The sequence below is a fragment of the Scyliorhinus torazame genome, chromosome 13 (assembly GCF_047496885.1).
Source record: "Scyliorhinus torazame isolate Kashiwa2021f chromosome 13, sScyTor2.1, whole genome shotgun sequence".
Taxonomy (NCBI): Eukaryota; Metazoa; Chordata; class Chondrichthyes; order Carcharhiniformes; family Scyliorhinidae; genus Scyliorhinus; species Scyliorhinus torazame.
The window spans coordinates 211184235-211201957 of NC_092719.1; the positions used below are offsets into that span (position 1 = coordinate 211184235).

Here is a 17723-nt window from a genome sequence, read left to right on the forward strand (position 1 = left end):
CCAGTAAAAAAGGCGTCCCAATCATCAGACCCCCCACTGCTGCCTCCAGACCCACTCAACGCATAAATAGGGGTCATCGAGTCCCCCCCCCCCGCACCGCACACCATAAGGGCAGGGCATTCATCCCAGGCCCAATCCCCATCAAGGGCACAATGCCACCTGTGCACCTTGGCACTGCCAGCCTAACCGTGCCACCTGGACACTGTGACATTGCCAGGGTGGCATCTCAGTGGCACTGTTGGGTACCCAGGTGGCAGTGCCATGGTGCCAGGCTGGCAGTGACCCAGTGCCTGGGGTGGCATCAGAGTGCCAGCCTGGCCAGAGCCCGACTACCCAGGAGCCCCCGATTGCGTGGGAGACCCCCCAAAGTACCGGTGCGCCTTGTCCAGGTTTGTGGAAACCAGTGCTAAATGGCACCCACTCGAGGTTTCCGAGGCGAGGCTGTTAGATACCGTGCCTTGGGTAACTCCGGCGCGAGCATATGCAAGTGAGCCGAACTGCACACATCAACACGCAAATCTGGACTCCGACCTCAATGGGCGGGATCCAGATCGCGGTTTTGTTAGATCTCGCGAGGCGTGACGAGGCCGGTACGCCGGACGAGAGGCCTCACGCAAGATTTACCGGCCTCGTCGCTTCCCTGGTCGATCATGACGAGGCCAATAGGTCCGCCTTTGGTTACTTCCGGTGATAGTGGTGGTGCACCTGGGTCAGTTTTGCTGGTGCAGCCTGGAAATATTCATGTCTTTTTTGTCTTTTAAAAAGGGTTGAGTTTTCTTTCGAAGACCATGGCAATGGATCCCAAATACTGACTGCCATCCGTAACTTGCGCTACAAAGGTGGGAACACAAGAACAGGATTGGGACTGAAATACATAGCAGACAACTTCTTTGGGTCAGTCATACTGAGGCGCAGTGGGCCCAAGGTGAGAGATTGTTTATCATTCTTTAAAAAAAATTAAATTTAGAGTACCCGATTCATTTTTTTCCAATTAAGGGGCAATTTAGCGTGGCCAATCCACCTAGCCTGCACATCTTTTTGGGGTGTGGGGACGAAACCCACGCGGACACGGGGAGAATGTGCAAACTCCACGCGGACAGTGTCGCAGAGCCGGGATCGAACCAGGGACCTCGGCGCCGTGAGGCAGCTGTACTAACCACTGTGCCACCGTGCTGCCCTGATATTATTTATCATTCTAAGTCTTTAAATATTTCATGCGCATTTTAATCAGGCGTTATAGAATCCCAAAGTGCAGAAGGAGGCCATTCGGCCCATCGAGTCTGCACTGACCCTCCAAAAGAGCAATCTACTTAGGCCCTTCCCCCGGCCAACCCTGCCCTATCCCTGTAACCTGCCCTGCACATCCCTGTACACTTAGGGGCAATTTAGCATGGTCCATCCACCTAACCGGAGGAAGGGCCGGGATTCTCTGAAAATGGGGCGATGTCCCCATGCCCGCCAGAAAACGGGCGTGAATCACTCCAAACTTTTTTCAAAAAGTCCGGAGTGATCCTCCGACTTCCAAGAGGGATGGCAGGGCCCCGGCGTGCGCCACACAGCTCCTGCTGCCGATACAGGGCCCTGCACTTCCGGCCGCGGGTCAGCGCATGCGCGCGCCGTACGTTTTCGCGCCGGCCCCCGCGCGACATGGAGAAGCCACACAGTGGGCAGGTGTGGAAGAAGATAGGCGCCCCCCCCCCCCGGATCGCGCGCACCCGCCGAGCGGTAACCCCCGATCACGGGCCTGGCCGCCGTGGAGGCCCCCCCCCCCACCGCCCCACCAGGACGGCCACCGCGGCCGTAAGTCCGAGCGCCGAGAAACCATACGGGATCCACGCCGGATGAACTCGGCGGGAACTTGGCCGGTCGACCGCGGAGCCTCTTTCAACGGCCCACGACCGGCGCAGAGTCGACTGCGTGCGCGACTGCCGCCGATTCTCCGGTCGCCGGAGAATCGAGTCCCGGCATCGGAGCCGATCGCGGGTTTGAGACCCCATTCTCGCGCCGAGCGCGATTTCAGCGCGGAGACTCGGAGAATCCCGGCCAGGAGCACCCGGCGGAAACCCACGGGGAGAACATGCAAACTCCACATAGTCACCCAAGCACCGGAATTGAACCCGGGTCCCGGGCATTGCGAGGCAGCAGTGCTAACCACTGTGCCACCATATGTCACAAGGTATTGGATCCATAAAAAAGGTCTGTGCGGAGTCTGCACGTTCTCCCCGTTTCTGAATGGGTTTCCTCCGGGTGCTCCGGTTTCCTCCCACAGTCCAAAGACGTGCAGGTTAGGTGGATTGGCCATGATAAATTGCCCTGAGTGACCAAAAAGTTTAGGAGGGGTATTGGGTTACGGGGATAGGGTGGAAGTGAGGGCTTACGTGGGTCGGTGCAGACTCGATGGGCCGAATGGCCTCCTTCTGCACTGTATGTTCCATGTTTCATGTTCTATGTTAAGTGAAATTCCGTGTGAACAATAGCTGGAGTAAGAGGATATAATTAGGAAAAAATGCTTGAGTGGTTGGGATTTTTACTCTGGAGAGAGAATGAAGGCTAAATTCAGTCAAAATTCTTGCCATTATGAAAAATGAAAATCATTTATTGTCACAAGTAGGCTTCAAATGAAGTTACTGTGAAAAGCCCCTAGTCGCCACATTCTGGCGCCTGTTCAGGGAGGCTGGTACTGGAATTGAACCGTGCTGCTGGCCTGCCTTGGTCTGCTTTAAAAGCCAGCTCTTTAGCCCAGTGTGCTAAACCCAGCCCCATTTATGAAGAGCTTCACACATTTAAAATGCCACCCGATGGTCAGCTGGACATGTTGGCCTCCTCCTAAATCATTCTACAATTCTGTGGTTGACAAACAAGGGGCACCGACTCAAGATTATCCCCAGAAAATCAAAGGGGGAACTAGGCAATGCTTTGTTCCCCCACATGCACAGAATCATTAGAACATGAATAAATTACTGCCGATACTGGATTCCGAAACAACAGAAGATACTGGACAATCTCAGCCGGTCTGACAGCGTCTGTGGAGAGCGAGGGGAGATAACGTTTCGTGTCGGACCTGCTGAGATTTTCCGTATTTTCTGTTTCTGTATCATTAGAACATGGATTGCTTTATCACAGTAACTACTGAGGCAGCGGCTGTAATGTCATTGTAAGGGTAATAGGATAAATATCTGAGAAGGAGAATGCGGAAAAGGACAGCGAAATACGATTGTAGTAAATAGCTCCAATTGTGGAGACAACACACGCTTAATTGGTCATGGGTGGAAGGGTTATGGAGAACGAGGAGGACGGTGGAGTCGAGGCCAGGATGGGATCAGCCATGATCACATTGAGGGTTCGATTCCCTGCTGGGGAGGTTAAATTGGCCACTCCTGCTCCTTGGTCATGTGTTCTAGGGATGGATTTCGCAATCCAGCTCTTGGTCTGTAACATTGTAGGTAGCAGATGAGGAACATATCAGCCATGACAGAATGGCAGAGCGGACTCGATGGGCCGAATGGCCCAATTCTGCTCCTATATCTGAAAATCGCTTATTGTCACAAGTAGGCTTCAACTGAAGTTCCTGTGAAAAGCCCCTAGTCGCCACATTCCGGCGCCTGTTCGGGGAGGCAAGTACAGGAATTGAACCATGCTGCTGGCCTGCCTTGGTCTGCTTTAAAAGCCAGCGATTTAGCCCTGTGCTAAACCAGCCCCCAGCCACTATGAATAGGCTGAATATTATGTAACCTCTAGGCGTCTATCCAAGACAGGGATGACTGGGTTACAGAATAGGGATCATACTGAACATTACTTACCTGGATGTGCCAACAAAGGAGTTGCTGGCATTTCTCTTCCTTCATTTTTACATTCCCCTCCCCGCATGTTTCTCGGAAGGGATGTGGCGGTAAAATTCTTAGGATGACCTTCTACTGAGTTCGCACCTGTCCCGAACTCTCCGCAACTTTACAGTGGGATAGGTGAGGCCTAGGCCACCCCACCTCACCCTTGCGCCAATTGAGGCCCTTTCGAGGCCAATTAAAGGTTACTTTAGGGCCGTTTCCCACCCAGCCTCCATTTTCAGGCTGGAGGGAGGAGTTCAGGGCTGAGGTGGAAGCCCAAAAACAGTGACCCTGCTCAGGCCTTGGGCAGGAAGCGGGGAGGAAGGGTGGGCGGAGCTGACTCCCATCAATGGCATCCTTTTGATATAGGGCCTAGGTGACAGGTGGCCATTTGGCAAGGCTGAAGGGCATTATAAATGCAAATAGTGTAAAAGACTGAATATGTTTTCAATACAAGTGATCTATTAAGATCTAATGTTTTACACTTAGATTGCTATCTTGATCACGGATGGGAAATCACAAGATAACGTTGAATCACCAGCCTTAAAGTTACGGAGCCAAGATGTTAAATTATTCGCAGTTGGTATGTTCTACTTGAGATTGTATTGGCAAGTGAGAAACGAGGAATCTTTTCTGATTCTGAACTCTTGTTTCCCGTAACACCCAAATGTCAATGTTCACTCTTTCTCCCCAGGGATCAAGAATGCAGATAAAAAGGAGCTTGATGATATTACCTCAACACCCACAAACGAACATTCGTTCTTTGTGAATGACTTTAAAATCCTTCGAACTCTCACGCCACTCGTTTCACGGAGGGTTTGCTCCATTTCTGGGGGAGCCTTCGATGCACCTGGTGGTAAGAAGCAAAGTTCATTGCGGAGACCATCTTACCGTTTGGTGTTTGGTGTGATTAGCAATCCTATCATGTGGGGCTTTTGGGAACATCTAGGCTATTAAAAGCCTACGGGCACATTACGACTCTTGTCAGACTTGCTGCCAATTTGACGATAGGATGAACCAAAGATGGACTTTCGGTAGCCCAGTCCCGACCCTCGCCAGAACCCTACAATAGTGGGGTTAGTCAATGGGCTGGGTGCCCCCCCTTCCAACCGCAAAGTCAGCCGTGAGCCCACCTGAATCTCAACTACGCTGCGATGATATTCGACCGGGCGCAGCCTTAATTGTGTCAGACTGGCAGTTCCGCCCCCAGCTGGGAGAAGGTCCGCCTGTGAGGTATGGCCGGCGGTCCCTGTAGTACCCAGCAGCACCAGGTGTGAGTGGTTGCCACCGCTGGGACTGCAGGCCGTCCCTGAGGCGAGGTGATGGAGCCCAGACGTAAAGGCATGACTGAACGTTTGGACAGGATAGACTGGCAGATGTCAGCGAGGGAGGGTGAGGGGTGGGGTGTGGTTATGACCTTGGGTGAGAGGTATGATGTTAGGGGTGGGATGCCTCGGAAGCACACAGAGACCCCTTAAAGGGGCCACCCGTCCTGCCGTACAGCAGCCTGTGTAGTGGAAGCTGCGAGGCTGCCTGCCTGGCCCCCATCTTCCCTTGCCATGCACAATATAGGGACAGAGGTGGATTGAGGCCCTTTAGATGTCATTTGTGACTGTATAAGGGCCTCAGGGTGGTGGGCTGCTGATGCCTTCCCTGCCCGTTGTAACATGGGAGACAGTTTGGGGTGGACGGTGGGAAGGTGTCAAATACTCCGACAGGGGGGTTTAAAATCCAGGCCAATGTCTGCTGGTCCAGATGGAAGTGCTGCACCTTTTTAAAGTTCATCCAGTGTCTTAGGATATAGCAGCATGAGTGATTTCCTGTCTCTCTTTAAACCTCGTGTAGTCATAGGGATCTCCGACACTTTCATATGTTGAAATGGTACATGCATTTTGTTAAGTAGTGAAACATAACCGACTATCCAGGACAGGCAAGGGGCATTAGCATCTGGTCTCTCTCCCTCACCTCCACAATGCTCTGTGCCAACTGAGGTACCCTCCTGTTTAACATGAGCAGTACGTTCTGGCAACCGTTGCTCGTGTTGTATTGTTAGTGAACATGAAAATCGCTTATTGTCACACGTAGGCTTCAAATGAAGTTACTGTGAAAAGCCCCTAGTCGCCACATTCCGGTGCCTGTTCGGGGAGGCCGGTACGGGAAGTGGTAGTGTGAGGCAAAGCTCTTTGGTTTCTGACTTTATTTTCCCTTTTTCTCTGAATCACATGTTGCTACCGACACAAGAGGGCAGTTTAGTGATCTTAAAGGTTGCGACTTTGAGGGTGTGTTCTCCCCCAGAACCTTCACGAACAAATCCTGCCTGTCAATAAAATCCATATTCAGCCATAGCTTGTGCACACCCATTGCCTGTTGCACTTACATTTATCATCTTTTCACTTTGTTTGATTTGTTTGTAGGTTGTGGGTGTTGCTGACTAGGTCAGCAGTTTTTCACCCATGCCTAATTGCCCTTGAGAAGGTGGTGGTGATCTACCTTCCTGAACCACTGCAGTCCATGTGGTGCAGGTAAATCCCCAGTGCTGTTAGGGAGGGAGTTGTAGGATTTTGACCCAGCGACAGTGAAGGAACGGCGATGTATTTCCAAGTCAGGATGGTTTGTGACTTGGAGGAGAACCTCCAGGTGGTGGGGTTCCCAGGTATCTGCTGCCCTTGTCCTTCTAAGTACAGGTAGCAAGTTTGAAAGCTGCTGTCACAGGAGCTGGGCCGAATGGCCTACTTGTGCTCCTCCATCTTGGTGAGTTGCTGCAGTGCGTCTTGTAGATGGTACACACTGTTGCCACTGTGTGTCGGCGGTGGAGGGAGTGAATGTCGAAGGTGGCGGATGGGCCACTAATCAAATTGGTTTCTTCGTCCTGGATGATGTTGAGCTCCTTGACCGTTGTTGGGTCTGCACCCAGCCATTTCCTGACACAATCCCTTTCTCCTCTAGGGTGCTGAGTTGGACAACTCACAATCGGCACCCTACTCCTGCCTCCAAATCAGCTCGTTGAACTGAAGTACCAAAAATGAGTTGGATTCCACGATGAGCCACCAGGTTGCCCCGCCCCACTCACTGCCTGACGAACACCCACCTGAGGAACTCTCAAAACGGAAACAGCCGCCATGCCCGTTGAAAGGTACATCGCTCCATTCGCCGATGCTCCTGACAGCTTCACAACGTTGAATCGTAGAATTTGCAGTGTAGAAGGAGGCCATTCGGCCCATCGAGTCTGCACCGGCCCTTGGAAAGAGCACCCTACTTAAGCCCCACATCTCCACCCTATCCCCATAACCCAGTAACCCCACTTCACCTTTTTTGGACACTAAGGGCAATTTAGCGTGGCCAATCCACCTAACCTGCACATCTTTGGACTGTGGGAAACCGGAGCACCCGGAGGAAACCCACGCACACACGGGGAGAACGTTCAGACTCCGCACAGACAGTGACCCAAGCCGGGTGTCGAACCTGAGACCCTGGCGCTGTGAAGCAACAGTGCTAACCACTGTGCTACCGTGCCGCCCGGTAGTCCCTAGTTGTTCCTACATGGGTACTGCACAGCGGTTGTTTCTCCAAACTTTCTCAATGCAGAAATCATAGCAACCAGAGAAAATATATGGCACAGAAGGAGGCCATTCAGCCCATTGAGTCCATGCCAGAGACACCTCCAGTCAGAGACGTGTGATCGCTTCTGACTCCTATTTGGGGGCTCGGTAGGCTGTGAGGGCCGGTAAATGAAGTAATTGTTGTTTCTTTCCTCCTGTGCTTTCAGCGGCTGAAGTGCCCGGTGGCCCTTCAAGCCTGATCTTCAGCGATGAGGGTTCTGAATCGATGCGGGTTCGATGGACTGAGGCAGTTGGGCCTGTGACGGGCTATAAAGTTCAGTACAGTCCCCTCAATGCCCTCGGCCTCCAAATCTCAGCTGAACTCCGAGAGGTTGGTGTCGTACTTTGAAGGAGGTTCCTGGGACAGAATGATTTATGCTGTTAAACAACAGCACAGAGTACAAGGGAAGCTGGGGGTAAAGGTGGCTTCAGTGGCTGTTTCACAGTCGTAGAATTGTCTGGGGTGTTCGCCATGAAACATTGCCATAGAATGAGAGAATCCCTACAGGGCTGAAGGAGGCCATTTGGCCCATCAAGTCTACACTGACCCTGCGAAGGAGCGCATCCAACCTAGATCCACTCCCTCGCCCACCATGGCCCATACCCGTGACCTGCCCTCCACGCCCCTGGATACTAAGGGGGACTTCAGCACGGCCAATCCACCTAACCTGCGCATCTTTGGACTGTGGGAGGAAACTGGAGCACCCGGAGGAAACCCACGCACACACGGGGAGGACGTGCAGACTCCACACAGACAGTGACCCAAGCCCGGAATTGAAACCTGAGGCGGGATTCTCCCATCGGGTGGCTGAGTGCAGACGCCGGAGTAAAAACGGGTGTTTTACTCCGGCATTGGCGCCCGTTCCGGGACCCCATTCTGCAGCCCACAGGGGGGCTAGGACGGCACTGGAGCGGCCTGCGCCACTCCAGCTGCCGGTCCCGGCCTGAACCCGGCCCCGCGGGGTCCGCGCATGCGCAGTTGGGCCGGCGCCAACAAGCGCATGTGCGGTAGCCTTCTTCTACGCGCCGGCCCCGACGCCAAATGGTGCAGGGCTACAGGAGCCGGCGCGGAGGAAAGGAGGCCGGGGGACAGAGAGGCCGGCCCGCTGATCGGTGGGCACCGATCGCAGGCCAGGCCACTACGGAGGCCCCCCCCCCCCCGGTGTCGGACCCCCCCTCCCCCCCACAGGCCGCCCCCAAGGTCCCACCTGCTCAGATGATGTTAGAACGGCGCCTGGCGGGACTCGGCTTTTTGATGACGGCCGCTCGGCCCATCCAGGCCGGAGAATCGGCGCGCCGGCCCGGGCCGGAGAGTTGCCGCAGACCCCGACCGGCGCTGCGCTGACCACGCCGGCGCCAATGGCGCTGATTCTCCGCACTGCGGAAAATTCCGTCCCGGTGTTGGGGCGGCATGGCACGAATCGGCGCGGAATTCCGCCCCAGGTCTTTGGTGCTGTGAGGCAGCAGTGCTAACCACTGTGCCACCATGCCGTCCGTAATTGACTGTCATAGAAACCCATCTGGTTCACCAGTGTCCTACAGGGAATGCAATCTGCCATCCTTACCTCAGGAATGCGTTTCAGGCAATGGGGTCTCGTGGGAACGTGGGCCTTTGTGCTCCCCATAACCAAAATCTATTAAAAGTTGTGGGCCAGGTAAACTCCACGATATACTTTGGTGTTCTCTAAATCCTGGGCCACAATAGAAGCACTTTGGAAATGTAGTCACTGAATCATACAATTTACAGGGCAGAAAGAGACCATTCGGCCCATTGAGTCTGCACCGGCCCTTGGAAAGAGCGCCCCACTTAAGCCCGCGCTTCCACCATTTCCCTGTAACCCCACCCAACTTTTTTGGACTCTGAGGGCAATTTATCACGGCCAATCTGTACATCTTTGGACTGTGGGAGGAAACCAGAGCACCCGGAGGAAACCCACGCAGATACTGGGGGAAACGTGCAGACAGTGACCAAGCCGGGAATCGAACCTGGGACCCTGGCGCTGTGAAGCAACAGAAGATCAATCGTGAAAGATTTTATTCCATCAGTTGATGAATTGATATTGAGAGACATCGGCTAAGGATTTGGAGAATGTAGGAGGGGGTTTGAGGAAATGTTTTCACACAAAGGGACATTTGAACGTGGAATATTCTACCATAATTAGACATTAAGGGAGAGATTGTGGAGACCACTTTCAATTGCTGGCCATTTGTTGCTTGCCTGTTGGCCCTCCCATTACTAAATTGCCAAGTTTTGCCCCTTCATCCCGGAGTCCCAGAGGTCATTGAATGGCCCTGATGTGTGGCCCAAATTGATTGAGCCTAGGGTCTTGCTATGACCCGCACGAGACCTACCGGGTTGGATCCATTAATCTCCTGTGAGCTTCGTTGAACACAAGCTTCCACAGTGAGGGGCGGGGACACATCGGTGGAGTAAATGGACTTGAGCATTAAGGGCGGCACAGAGGAGAGCTGAGCATGAACAGTCCCGGCTGGGATGGAAGTATGTTCTGTATAAAGTTCACTTAACAATGAATCGTTTTTCGTCACATCTGTTTGGACTCTTCTGTGGCCACTGAAAATGAAAATCGCTTATTATCACAAGTAGGCCTCAAATGAAGTTACTGTGAAAAGCCCCTAGTCGCCACATTCCAGCACCTGTTCGGGGAGGGTGGTACGGGAATTGAACCATGCTGCTGGCCTGCTTTCAAAGCCAGCAATTTAGCCCTGTGCTAAACCAGCCCCGAAGGTCTTCGCTTTGGCAAGTGAACACATTGTACCCTGATACCTATTGGAATAGATGAATTGATTTCCTGATCGAATAATAATATTTTTTATTGTCGCAAGTAGGCTTACATTAACACTGCAATTAAGTTACTGTGCAAAGCCCCTAGTTGCCACACTCCGGCGCCTGTCCGGGTACACAGAGGGAGAATTCAGAATTCTCCGCTGGTACGGGAATTGAACCCCCGCTGCTGGCCTTGTTCTGCAACACAAACCAGCTGTCCAGCCCACTGAGCTAAACCAGCCCTGTGTGTTAATGTGGCGATGGAGAGTAGAAACACACTTGGGCAGGGTCCACCACTAATTGCCCTTGAGAAGGTGGTGGTGAGCTGCCTTTTGAGCCGCTGCGGCCCATGGGGTGTGGGTCCACCTGCTGTAAACTCCCTCTTATAAACACTTTTAGCAAAACGGTACAAGCAACAATCAGCGAAATTCGTGAACAACAGTGAGAGTGTTATTCTGGGATTGGACTTGCTTTTTTGTTGCAAATTGACATCTTTGTTTTTTTTTTGCCAGATTACTGTTCGTGCAGATGAAAGCTCAGCTTTTTTACAGGGACTGAAGCCCGCAACTGGATATCTGGTCACAGTGATCGCTCAGTATGCAAACAGCATTGGGGAATCCACCTCCGGGAAGGGGAGGACGAGTGAGTACCTCCGATGGATTCGATTTGAAATCTTCTTCTTCAGAGTTGCCCCATTGCCACTCCTCAAATCGGTTTGCCTGAGATCATTGGACCCGCCCCATTGTTTGTGGCTACGCTTGATGATTCTCCAATGAGATGTGGTGGCTCGATACAATTTTCTTTGCCTGGGTCACAAACCATGAATGAGACTGGGGCTAAAAGCGTTAAGTTATGAGGACAGATTGCACACACAAAGCTTGTAATCCCTTGAATGCTGAAGAATAAGGGTTTATTGAATTGACTTGTTTAGGATCAAAATTTTGATAGGGAGAATCTATTTCCTCTAAATGACTCAATTTTACCTTGAATTAAAGAAGACAGTTTAAAAGATAACCCTCTTATAAAGTATGAGCCAGTTTAAAAGGTCTTACAAATCTTATAAAGTCTGCTCTTCATAACACTTCTCTTCTTCTTATATCCCTAGGATTAAGGATTTAAGGTTTTTCAATGGCAGCGAAGTCTCGAACAAGGGGGCATTAACGTTAAAATTAGAGCTAGACAATTCAATGACGCAGTCAGGAAGCACGCCTTCAAACAAAGTGTAGTGGAAATCTTAACACAAAGCCCTTTCACTCAATCTTCTGAATGTAATCAAATGGACTTCCAGTAGCAAGGCATGTTCTGGCAACTCCTTGATCTCTACGTCTCCACAAGCCTCATGTCTTCAAGCAAGGAATCCTGCACACTGCCGGGTGGTTACCCCCAAACAGTCCTTTTCCTGGTGTTGTAAGACTTCTTACTGTGCCCACCCAAGTCCAACGTCGGCATCTCCACATAGGTCCTTTCCCAGTGGCTGGCACAGCAGCACTTGTGGGGTCTTTATCCCCACATACATCTCTTTGTCTGATCGATTCTGAGAGTCTGTGAGTTCAGGCACAGCAAGATACCGTTCCCCCATTGAGTCAGGTGCTAAAACTTGTACCTGACTTTCGATAAGCCTCTCTCTCCATGACAACCGAGTCACATAAGTTTTTCTCTGGGCAGTTTCATAGCTCACTGACTATCCAATCTGTCCACGCCCCTCATAATTTTGTAGACTTCTATCAGGTCGCCCTCTCAACCTCTGTCATTCCAGTGAGAACAAACCAAGTTTATCCAACCTCTCCTCATAGCTAATGCCCTCCATACCAGGCAACATCCTGGTAAATCTCTTCTGTAACCTTTCCAAAACCTCCACATCCTTCTGGTAGTGTGGCGACCAGAATTGAACACTATATTCCAAATGTGGTCTAACTAAGGTTCTACAGCTGCAGCATGACTTGACAATTTTTATACTCAGTGCCCCATCCAATGAAGGCAAGCATGCCGTATGCCTTCTTGACTACCTTCTCCACCTGTATTGCCCCTTTCAGTGACCTGTGGACGTGTACACCCAGATCCTTTTGCCTGTCAATACTCCGAAGGGTTCTGCCATTTACTATATAATCTTCGCCTGTATTAGACCTTCCAAAGTATATTACCTCATATTTATCCAGATTAAACTCCATCTGCCATCTCTCCGCCCAAGTCTCTAACCGATCTATATCCTGCTGTGTCCTCTGACAGTCCTCATCACTATCCGCAATTGCACCAATCTCTGTTGTCCGCAAACTTACATTTTCCTCCAAATCATTTATATAAACTACAAACAGCAAAGGTCCCAGCGCTGATGCTTGTCGAACACCACTAGTCACAGCCCTCCATTCAGTAAAGCACCCTTTCACTGCTACCCTCTGTCTACTATGACCGAGCCAGTTCTGTATCCATCTTACCACCTCACCTCTGATCCTGTGTGACTTCACTTTCTGTACCAGTCTGCCATGAGGGACCTTGTCAAAGGCCTTACTGAAGTCCATGTAGACAGCATCCACTGCCCTTCCTTCATGAATCACCTTCGTCACTTCCTCTAAAAACTCGATCAAGTTAGTGAGCCACAACCTCCCCTTCACAAAACCATGCTGCCTCTCGCTAATACATCCTCTTGCTTCCAAATGGGAGTAAATCCTGTCTCGAAGAATCCTCTCCATTAATTTCCCTATCACTGACGTAAGGCTCACTGGCCTGTAATTTCCTGGTCTATCCTTGCTACCCTTCTGAAACAAAGAAACGACATTAGCTATTCTCCAGTCCAGTCCTCTGGGACCTCACCTGTAGCCAATGAGGATACAAAGATTTCTGTCAAGGCCCCAGCAATTTCCTCCCACAGTATTCTGGGGTAGATCCCATCAGGCCCTGGGGACGTATCTACCTTAATGTTTTCAAGACGCCCAACACCTCCCCTTTCTCTTGTATTCCCACGATCGAGGTTTCAAAATGTTTTCAATTATAAAAACAAACCTGACTGTTATAGGTTCAACTTGAGAAAGATTTGGGTTTATATAACACCTCCCACAACCTTAAGATATCCCAAAACGCTTTATACAGCCAGTTAATAACTTTTAAGTGTAGTTCCAATTCCAATTCTCTTCCCGTACCCAGTGGTGACCTGAGGCAGAATTCATCTGTCTCCGTAGCTAGTAATTCCCGGAATAGGTCACTAGAGGCTTATGTAGCTGGAGGGACATCACTTCCCATCAACCCTGGCTGACCAGGAGTCTCTCTCACTCTTACCACCAGCCTTTGGCAGGTTTGGGAAGATTTGCAGGTTGACAGTCGGATCTGTTTGACCGGGTTAAGAATGCACGTTCCTTGGCCGCAAGTCCTGGGGTGGGACTCAAACATAGAGCTTCTGGCACAGAGGCAGTGGCGCTTCCCACTGCACTACAAGACCTCCATTAAAGTGTCATTACAGGTGTGGTATGGATAACAGTCCCTCCAATTTAATACACAGCAAAGTCCCACTGGAAAAATGACCAGATGATCTTTTTTTTGTTATGATAGTTGGATATATATTATCCAGGACAGCAGGAAGATGTCTCCTGCTTATTTTTGCAATAAGGCCCTGGGATCTTTGAGGGGAGATGCCAATAATTCCATGGGATTTTTGAGGCCTAGATTTAAGGCCTCATTGTAGTGTGCTACTGTTGTACCGTCAATTCACTGCAAGACGATGAGAACGAGTGAACAGAGGCTTTATTAACCGAGAACTTGCCTGCCTGTGAGCTCAGTAACAATGAGTGCCGCCCACAGGTGGCCAGGTCTATATGCCGCCCTGGGGGGGCGGAGCCAGAGGCGGAGCCCACCCGGGCTACTGTACAATACATGGTGGTAGATCGTATTACTATTTCTTGGTCATAGGCCACAGTACTAAACAGACAGTTTATACTATGGTGAATACATTCACCACAGTTAAACCATATAATGGCGTCTATCATTGGTTTATTTTGTATCTTTTTCAGAGACCCTATCTGGAGTTTTGAATTTCCGGGTGGCCAAAACTGAACACTTCCGGCTGAAGCTGGCGTGGAAACCACCTGCTCTTCCTCTGCAAGGATATCGGCTAACCTACAAACCTCGAGGTCAGGGAAAACACGGAACGTTGAGTGTGCTTTGTGTTTGTTTTTCTCCCCCCCCTTTTTTTTCGATTGCGGAGAGATATTGCAGGGAAAATTTGAGACCCTAGCAGCAGGAATATGGAACTTTTAGTCGCCTTTCCTTTTGAGGGAAGGTGTTTGAGAAACTTTTCCATTCGTTTGCAAGATGACAACAGTGGTCGTACTGAAGTGTGTCTGCCTATTTGACCTGGAAGGAACTGCAGTGGATGTCGTCGTGGGCTGCTCAACAAGCCATTGAGTTAGCTGGTAGGCACTCACTGCTTAGCATTGTACAAGAGGGAGGACCATTTAGCCGAGAGGACAGGCTCACAGTGATCATGGAATGAGTGAGAGGTCGCTATGAAAAAAATGGCTTGCGATATTTTTGGGCTCTGCCGATGGCCACATTAGGACGGCATGAGTCGGTACGTTTTCACTGCTATTGTGTGAACATTTTTTATGGTAGAGTCCTCTATCGTTATCTGTTAATGGCTGAGCCTTCTCCTGTTGCAAAGGGTTGTGGAGGTGCAGTGATTCTCGATTCTTCCTGGATGGGGATTCCTTGCAAATATTGGCACAATTTCGGGGAACTCTGCAGAAATTTTAACACATTTCCGGGAATCCCCTGCAAATATTGACACATTTCTGGAAATCCGATGCAAAGATTGATACATTTACAGGAATGCCACTACAATTATTGACACATTCCTGGGAACACCCTGCAAATATTGACCAATTCTGTTCATTTTCTGTATCTATTGACAATTCCTCAAGTATGAATACAATTTCAAAGACTTGGTTATTTATAAATACACTGCCAGGGACCCCTACTCTAACCTTAGAAAGGGCGTGCTAGTGTGATGTCAAGGCAGGAAGCGTTTCCATCAGTGCAGAGCTCCCAGTTCCCGGTGGGAGCTGTTGAGGAGATGGGGGGTGTCCTTCAACTCTGAGGGGGCCTTAAGAGTGAGGCAGCCTCCCTCAGAACCTGCCTTGCGGGGGGGAAGGGGATGTGTAAAATTCTACCCATCATCTAGAACCTGGGAACAGTTTCAAAAAAGGGGTCTCCCATTTAGGCCGGAGATGAAGAGGAATTTCTTCTCTTCGAGGGTTGTTAGTTTGTTGAATTCACTCCCGCAGAGAGGAGTGGAGGCTGGGTCATTAAATATATTCAAGGCTGAGTTAGGCACACTTTTGATTGACCTGGGAGTCAAGGGTTATAGGGGGGCAGACAAGAAACTGAAGTCAAGGTCATAATCAGATCAGCCATGATCTTATTAAATTCCAGAGATTCAAGGGACTGAATGGCCTCCCCTTCCTTGTATTTATTATGTTCTCTCGTGCTTTATTGAACAGGAGAAAGCTTGTGTTACTGCTAGCTTCCCTATCGCCACTCACCCTTTGAACTTTGCTGTCTTTGACCTCCCGTGTCTCACGGGTCTATAACTGTAAAAAAATCTATTCGTCGATCGTGTCAGCTCTCACTAGGTATGCACCGTACAGACAGGACAAGTCTGTAACTCCCCGGTTTATGTAGCTTTAGGCTTTTGATTCTGAAACAAAGGATGAAGGGGGGGTGAGGGGGAGGGGAGGGGGTATTGGTAAGCTAATGTTTTCTTTACAGCTGTCACAATCATTGCCCAGAGGGAGCATTTCTTCCAGGAGGCAGGGCTCAATCACCCGGGGTGCGTGAAAGCACTGAGTGTGTGGCCTGGATTGATCCTTCGCCAGGGGAGAAACTAATAAGAGGGCAAGAATGTTCCAGGTTCGTTGTTGGCTGCATCTGTGCCAGGTGCATCACTGAAGCCGATCGGTGTACGGTTCCGAAACAGAAAACCACACCCCTCTCTGTTGCAAAGTTTAAAAGCGCTACAGGTTAGTATTAGCTTGCTGACATATAAAGACAAAGCTTCGTTGTAAGAGTCGCAGGATGTCGTAGTTCAGTTTCTCCAGCCAGCCCTGGTGGATATAGCTTTGTTTGTGGGTGGAGCATTAGGTAACTCTGCCTTTTTTGCTCACTTTCAGAAGCAGTTGTGTTGTTTTGTGGTAAGGGTAGGATGGGGGGCAATGTGGGTAACAGTTCCCCACAAGCCATTAGCATGAGGAGTAAGTTTTTTTTTGAATACTCTGACATTCTTGGCTTGACTATCTCCTCTGATGTCAAATGGAACCCATGTCACCCCATCATTGTTAAGACTGTCTTCTAAGAGGCTTTTCTGAAAACCACTCCTTCACTCTCAGTGCCGTTAACGTTCGACAAAGTTCCCTCCATTTTTGATTCATGAATAAACAATTGTAACCTGTTCCTGGGTCTGCTGGTGATAGTTGGAAGAAGTCCACCACAACATTCCTGTACTCACGTTCTCTTGCAATGAAGGCCAACATACCAGTTGCCTTCCTTTTTAAAAAAAAAATATTTATTAAAGTTTTTTAACACAATTTTTCTCCCTTACAAACAATAACCCCCCCCCCCCCCCCCCCACTTCGTAACAAAAAAAAAAACGAGAAATCGCGCAGAGCAAGATATATACATGGCAAAATGATATATTTACACAGCTTTGTACACTGGCCCTCACCCGTACGTGCCAGTTTCCCCAACCCTTCATGTTATCTCTTGCTCATCCACCCTCCCAGGCAGTCCCCCCTTTCCCCCCCTCTCCCCCCCCCCCCCCCACCAGGACGTCCCCTCCACCCCCCCCCCCCCCCCTCCAAGGTTGCTGCTGCTGACCGACCTTCCTCTAACGCTCCACGAGATAGTCTAGGAACGGTTGCCACCACCTGTAGAACCCCTGCGCAGACCCCCTCAAGGCAAACTTAATCCTCTCCAACTTTATGAACCCAGCCATATCATTTATCCAGGCCTCCAGGCTGGGGGGCTTCGCCTCCTTCCACATTAGCAAGATCCTTCGCCGGGCTACTAGGGACGCAAAGGCCAGAATGCCGGCCTCTTTCGCCTCCTGCACTCCCGGTTCGTCCACTACTCCAAATATTGCTAGCCCCCAGCTTGGCTTGACCCGGACTTTCACCACCTGAGATATTGCTCCCGCCACTCCTATCCAGAACCCCTCCAGTGCCGGGCATGACCAAAACATATGGACATGGTTTACCGGGCTCCCTGAGCACCTTCCACATCTGTCCTCCACCCCAAAGAACCTACTCAACCTCGCCCCCGTCAAGTGCGCTCTGTGGACCACCTTAAATTGTATCAGGCTGAGCCTGGCACACGAGGAGGAGGAATTAACCCTACTTAGGGCATCAGCCCACAGGCCTTCCTCGATCTCCTCCCCCAGCCCCTCCTCCCATTTACCCTTCAACTCTTCTACCAGCGCTTCCCCCTCTTCTTTCAACTCCTGGTGTATTTCCGACACCTTGCCCTCCCCGACCC

The 17723-nt window shown here is 50.5% G+C and overlaps 1 protein-coding gene across 3 annotated transcripts in view; it reads left to right on the forward strand.

Annotated features, from left to right (window-relative positions):
• Window positions 1-17723, forward strand: part of col7a1 (collagen, type VII, alpha 1) — a 404499-nt gene that overhangs the window by 65016 nt on the left and 321760 nt on the right. For all 3 annotated transcript variants that reach the window (XM_072473023.1, XM_072473021.1, XM_072473022.1), the window contains exons 4-9: window positions 766-925; window positions 4314-4407; window positions 4519-4680; window positions 7591-7754; window positions 10721-10850; window positions 14207-14326. In XM_072473023.1, the coding sequence (XP_072329124.1) occupies window positions 766-925; window positions 4314-4407; window positions 4519-4680; window positions 7591-7754; window positions 10721-10850; window positions 14207-14326 (830 nt within the window). The remainder of the gene's footprint in view (window positions 1-765; window positions 926-4313; window positions 4408-4518; window positions 4681-7590; window positions 7755-10720; window positions 10851-14206; window positions 14327-17723) is intronic.